General features: G+C 40.8%; 1 protein-coding gene across 1 annotated transcript; it reads left to right on the top strand.

Annotated features, from left to right (window-relative positions):
• The first annotated feature begins 2357 nt into the window (after nucleotides 1-2357).
• On the top strand, nucleotides 2358-4478 carry LOC110696252. The gene is made up of 2 exons (XM_021873531.1): nucleotides 2358-3877; nucleotides 3929-4478. The coding sequence occupies exons 1-2, from the start codon at nucleotides 2358-2360 to the stop codon at nucleotides 4476-4478; spliced, it is 2070 nt and encodes a 689-aa protein (XP_021729223.1).
• Nucleotides 4479-5700: the final 1222 nt, after the last annotated feature.

Below are 5700 nucleotides of genomic sequence, written 5' to 3'. Positions count from 1 at the left end.
TTTGAACCTAGTTTACTTGATATAAATTGCGTTTTGGTTCATTTTTACTCTATTATTATGCAATTTTTGTGTATCCTATGCTTCACGGGTTGTTGGTGTTTTTTGTTGAGATTCTAGGTTCAAAATAACGACCAAATGGAGCCCATGGATACAAAGCCGAGGTTAGAAGCAAGAAGATGGATGAAAGAAGCCAAGGAAAGGAGCATTATAGAAGAAAAGATGAAAAAAGGGGTTTTAGAAGACCCTGCACGGCCGTGCCAGACCTTGCACGTCCGTGCAGGAGGTTCCAGAAAGCTTCAGCAAGCTGCCAAGGCCTGCACGGCCGTGCTTAATCTGGCACGTCCGTGCAGAAGAGGGTGCACGGCCGTGCCAGACTTTGCACGTCCGTGCAGAAGTGCTCCAGAAACTCAGAACATTCTGCCAAGGCCTGCATGGACGTGCCAAATTAAGCACGTCCGTGCAGATGTAGCTGCACGTCCGTGCCAATATCTGCACGTCCGTGCGGAACTGCTCGATTCTTAGCAGTACGTTCTGCCTCAATTCTGCCCCTCTGCACGTCCGTGCCAAACTTGGCACGGCCGTGCTTAGCCTTGCACGTCCGTGCCAAATCTGGCACGTCCGTGCAGACCTGCAGTCGAACTCCTTCCTTGTTTTCTCCGTCCTTTTTATTTGGGGGTCATATAAATCCCCCTTTAGAGCTCATTTGTAAAAAGAGAAGGGGGGGAGGCAGTTTTTCAGAGCTTTTCTCTTAGTTTGTAGTCTTAGAACATTAAATTCTCAAATCATTAGTTAGTTCTCAATTATTAGCTTGGAATTATTCAAATTCAATCATTGTAGAAGACAAAATCCACCATTGTTGCTCACCTTGAAGCTTCATAGTAACCATTTCTTACTCATCTTTTCTACTTCTCTTTACTTTGTTGTTAATTATTTGCTAGTTCTTGCATGTTTTGGATTGTTAATTAGCTTAATCCTTAGTTTGAATTTGTTCATGAATTGCTTGAAATCTTTAATTGCTTTAACCCCCATGGATTGTGAGTAGTCTAAATTCTAGGGTTTGGGCAAAACCCTCAATGTAGTCACTAATTACTTGTTGCATGTGCTAATTTGGTTGTTGTGGGATGTTAATTAGTTGAGCTTAAGTGGTTTAATTGCTTAGTTCTTGTATATGGCCATTGCTAGAACTATTTATCCAAGCTTTCTCAACGAAGGATCGAGAGATGAACTTGAGTTAGCTCCCTTATGCTTGATTGACCCGAAATGCCATGAGAATAGGGATTACCGGTCAAGGGAATGTTTATGTCATCGTGATTATGCTTTAACACTTGTTTTATGCTATGTAACCACGAGAGTAGGTCGTATTCATGATTCAAGTAATCCCTCTAGCTTGAGAGAGTAGTTGGGTGCTTTAGATGACTTCCCCTAATTTATCCCATTAATTTACCTTGATTGTTGCATGCTAATTGTGATTTGTGATGAAGTTGAGTGGTATAACCCAAGCCCTAGATTCCTCTTAATATTGTTAACCTCCTCTTAGCTTAGTTGAATTGTGTTAGAAGAAGTTACTAAAAACCAACCCAATTTAGAACTCGTTTAGCTTATTTAAACGGTAGTACTCGGTGGTTGATTCAACGCCTCTCTTGGGTTCGACCCTTTCTTACCCTTACTATTGTTAGTGAGACCAAGATAGGAATTATTATCTTTGGTAGGCTCGACGACGGCCTACCAAGTTTTGGCGCCGTTGCCGGGGAGGCAAAGTCACATTGAATGTATTATTGTTGAATGAGACTAGATGTGTGTATATGTATAGTAGTTTTCTTACCTTAATTTTTGTTTATGTGTGTTTAACTTGCGATAGTCATTGCTAACGTTTTTCTTAGCTTTGTTTGACTTTGCATGACACGAAAGAGTAAGCAATCACCGCTTATTCCCGTTGATCCAGAGCTAAATAGGACTTTGAGAAACGTGAGGAGACTCTTGCAAGGCACACCCGAGTTTTCCATTGTATATTCGGATTCCGATCCGGAAGAGGTTTTTGGAGCTAACGAAGAAGATAACATGGAGAGAATCCTCCTCAACCATTGTTAAGAGACTATGACCACCCCAACGCATTCCAACTTCGGAGTGGCATACGTCTTCCCACCACGAATGCAAACAACTTTGAGCTTTCACCTCAACTCATCCGCATGATTCAAAGCGATCAATTTGGGGGTAGTCCTTATGAGTGTCCTTTTGCTCATTTGGACAACTTTCTTGAATTGTGTACAACTATCAAGCAAAACAACATTTCGGAAGAGTTTATTCGGATGCACATGTTTCAATTCTCCCTTCGAGACAAAGCAAAGCATTGGTTGAGAATGGTTGAAGAGGGATCGTTGAGTACTTGGGATGAGGTGACTAGAGCTTTTCTTGGGAAGTATTGCCCTCCCAAGAAAACCGCTGAATTAAGACGGAAGATCACAAACTTCAACCAAGAGGTTGATGAAACTTTGAGTGAAGCATGGGAGCGGTTCAAAGATTATACTAGAGCATGCCCTCACCACGGTTTCACCTCATGGATCATAGTGCAAAGCTTCTATGATGGTCTTACTCCTACCTCAAGGGCCAACCTTGATTCGGGAGCCGGAGGTAGCCTTAAAAAGCTATCGGTTGACGAGGCCTACAAAATGATTGAGGAAGTGGCTAAGCATTATGCTTATGGAGGTGATAAAAGGCAAGGTCAACCCAAGAAGGGCGGTAAGCATGATCTTGAAGCAATAGATCTTATTGCCTCAAAGGTTGATATGTTAGCTCGAAAGCTAGATCAAGTGAACAATGTGCCCGGTAGCTCCTCCCCACAAGTCATGTCTTGTGAGACTTGTGGAGGAAATGACCACTTGGCATCCTATTGCAACACTACAACGGAGCATGTGGCTTCACTTGGTAGGAATGATCCTTACTCCCAAACTTTTAACCAAGGTTGGAAACAACATCCAAATTTTGGGTGGAAACAACCCAATCAAGCTCCCCCTCCTCAAAACAATTACAACCAAGCTCCTCCTTACAATCAACCCCCTCCACAACAACAAGCTCCCTATCGCCACCCCAATCAAAGAGACAATGTCCAACAAAGACCCCAATACAATCAAGCCCCTCCTCCTCCAAAATCCAACATTGAATCCGTTTTGGAAACCTTCATGACCCAACAAATCAAGATCAATGGGGAAGTTAGTAGCTCAATTCAACAACTCCAAGCACACAATAAGATGATTGAAAGTCAATTATCTCAAATTGCACAACAAGTTGGGTGCACCTCTAACCCCGGTGGTCAATTTCCAAGCACAACGGTAATGAATCCAAAAGAGCAAGCGAAATCAATCACCTTGATTATGGAAGGGGGGTATGAAACTCCAATTATGAGAGAAAATGTTGCCAAAAAGGGAGATGAGGGAGATAGTTGGGTAGATGAAAGTGAGTTTGAAAATGAAGTGAGTGAGGAGGCGAGAGGAAGGTCAAAAATGAGTGATGAGGGTGCCTCAAAGAGAGATGAGGGAGAAGTGAAGAGTCAAGCTCCATTGAGAGCATATGAGCCTCATATTCCATTCCCTCATAGAATGATAGAGAAGAAGCTAAATGAGAAACTTTCTAAGTTCCTTGATGAAATGGAAGGACTTCAATCAAACATTCCACTTCTCCATGCTTTGTCTCAAATGCCTACATATGCAAAGTTTTTGAAAAATATTCTTTCTAACAAGAGTAGGCTTGAGGAGAGTGATTCTATCTCTCTTCCAACGGAGATAAGTGCTATTCCTCAAAATGAGCTTCCCGAGAAGTTTGGTGACCCCGGTAGTTTTGCTATACCAGTTAAGGTTGGAGATCTTGAATCAACAAATGCTTTGTGTGATCTTGGGGCTAGTGTTAGCCTTATGCCTCTCTCTATGGCAAAAAGATTAAATCTTGGGGAGATTAGCCCCACCAAAATGTCAATCCAACTAGCCGACCGCTCGGTTAAAGTCCCATTGGGAGTCTTGAAGGACATCCCAATTCAAGTGGGGAAGGTTCTTGTACCTTGTGATTTTGTAATCATGGAGATGGATGAGGATTTCAAAATTCCTCTCATATTGGGTAGGCTCTTTTTGAAAACCGCGGGTGTTAATATTGACATGAAACAAGGGCGGCTTACCTTACATGTTGGGCATGAAAGAATCTCTTTCTCATTTCCGGAAACGTTGAATGACCCCATGGTTAAACAAGTTCATCGGGTTGATGTTTTGGTTAATATTTTGAAAGAAGACATGGAGGAGTCACAAGATGAATCGACTCATGCTCCGGAGGTGAAAAAGCAAGAGAGGGCCAAGAAGAAAAAGAAAAACAAGATCAAGTTGATAGACAATATGTTTGGTTGCATTTCTAGTGATGATAGCAATGTGATTATTTTGCCTAAGGAAAATGGCAAGTGTGTGGGAACAATGAGATGGGTCAAAAAAGGTGTGCCTTGACCCTCCTAATTTTGGATAGCGCAATGTCGTCAAGCTAGTGACGTTAAAGAAGCGCTTCCGGGAGGCAACCCGAATACTTTTGTAGTGGATTAACTTAAAAAAAAAAGAAGAAAAGAAAAAAACAAAAGAAAAAAAAAAACAGCACAAAGTACATGTCTTCCAACAACAACCAACAGGAACAAAGGTACCAAGGAGGTTCAAGCGTCGAAGAAGACCCGATCCTTGAGTTAGTCTTCTTTCTCCTTTTTTTTTTTTTATGAGCTTTTATTGCTTAACATTGAGGACAATGTTTATGATAACTTGGGGGAGTCATTTGCATGCCTTCTTGACATGTTGGTTTGTTTGGTTGCGTTTGTTTTGGTTGTTTCATTTCCCTAATATCCAAGGCCCTTAATCCAATTTAGCTTCCTTGAAATCCAAACCTCTTGTCATGTGAATATTAGTGTTCCCTCTCTAGTTAGTAATGTGAATATTTTCGCTTTCTCTTCAAAAAAAAAAAAAAAAAAATGATGAAAAAATTGAAAAATGGAAAAAAAAAAATATTCCCAAGGTTGAGACTCAAATGACAATGCTTATATGTTTTTCTTGCTTGACTCTTGAGCGATGAGTACTAGTTCTCTTAGAAGGGTGTATGCAAGAGATGGGGTCATTTAGAGGTCTATTAATCTTGATTGCATTAGTGTATATGAAATGAAAGTCAATGAATGCTCAATTGCACACCCAGTATAGGATATTGTCTAATTCGCTCAAGTAGGATATGTTTGAATTGAATTGCGGTCCCTTGTGCCCTTAATGTGCCTCCTTTCCTCCCCGAAATGAAACTCTATTAGGGAATTGGTTATATTTGTATCATGTGTAATAAGTGGCATAATAAGTCACATGTTCTTAATAAAAGAAAGAGCCGCTCACAGTTAAAAGAGGCGAGAGCATTGAAAGTTGAAAAAAAAAAGAAGAAAAGAAGAGCATAGAACAATGATTAAAAAGGGAGACTCTCGAAAATTATCAAAATCTTCTTTTCTTTAGAGGTCAACTTGTGGATGCCTCCCACACATTGTCGAATTTGTTGCTTATTGTTTCTTGTGAAATTCCCGAGTTAGAGTGTAATTAAGGGGCCTTGGGTGTGCATTTTGGGAGGTGGACTAGCATTTTGAGATTTTATAACCGAAAAAGGGCTTGTTGAAACTTTGGAATATCTAGGTGTGCTCTAATGAACTAGTAAAAG

This window comes from Chenopodium quinoa, unplaced genomic scaffold (genome assembly GCF_001683475.1).
Source record: "Chenopodium quinoa cultivar QQ74 unplaced genomic scaffold, ASM168347v1, whole genome shotgun sequence".
Lineage (NCBI taxonomy): Eukaryota > Viridiplantae > Streptophyta > Magnoliopsida > Caryophyllales > Amaranthaceae > Chenopodium > Chenopodium quinoa.
This window is presented reverse-complemented; position numbering and strand designations above follow the sequence as displayed.

What these genes read in the sequence shown, in the direction of transcription:
- LOC110696252 (XM_021873531.1), top strand. Translation starts at nt 2,358, where the DNA reads ATGGTTGAAGAGGGATCGTTGAGTACTTGGGATGAGGTGACTAGAGCT. An exon ending in CTTGAATCAACAAATGCTTT is followed by an intron (nt 3,878 to 3,928) that starts GTGTGATCTTGG and finishes TATGGCAAAAAG; the next exon opens with ATTAAATCTTGGGGAGATTA.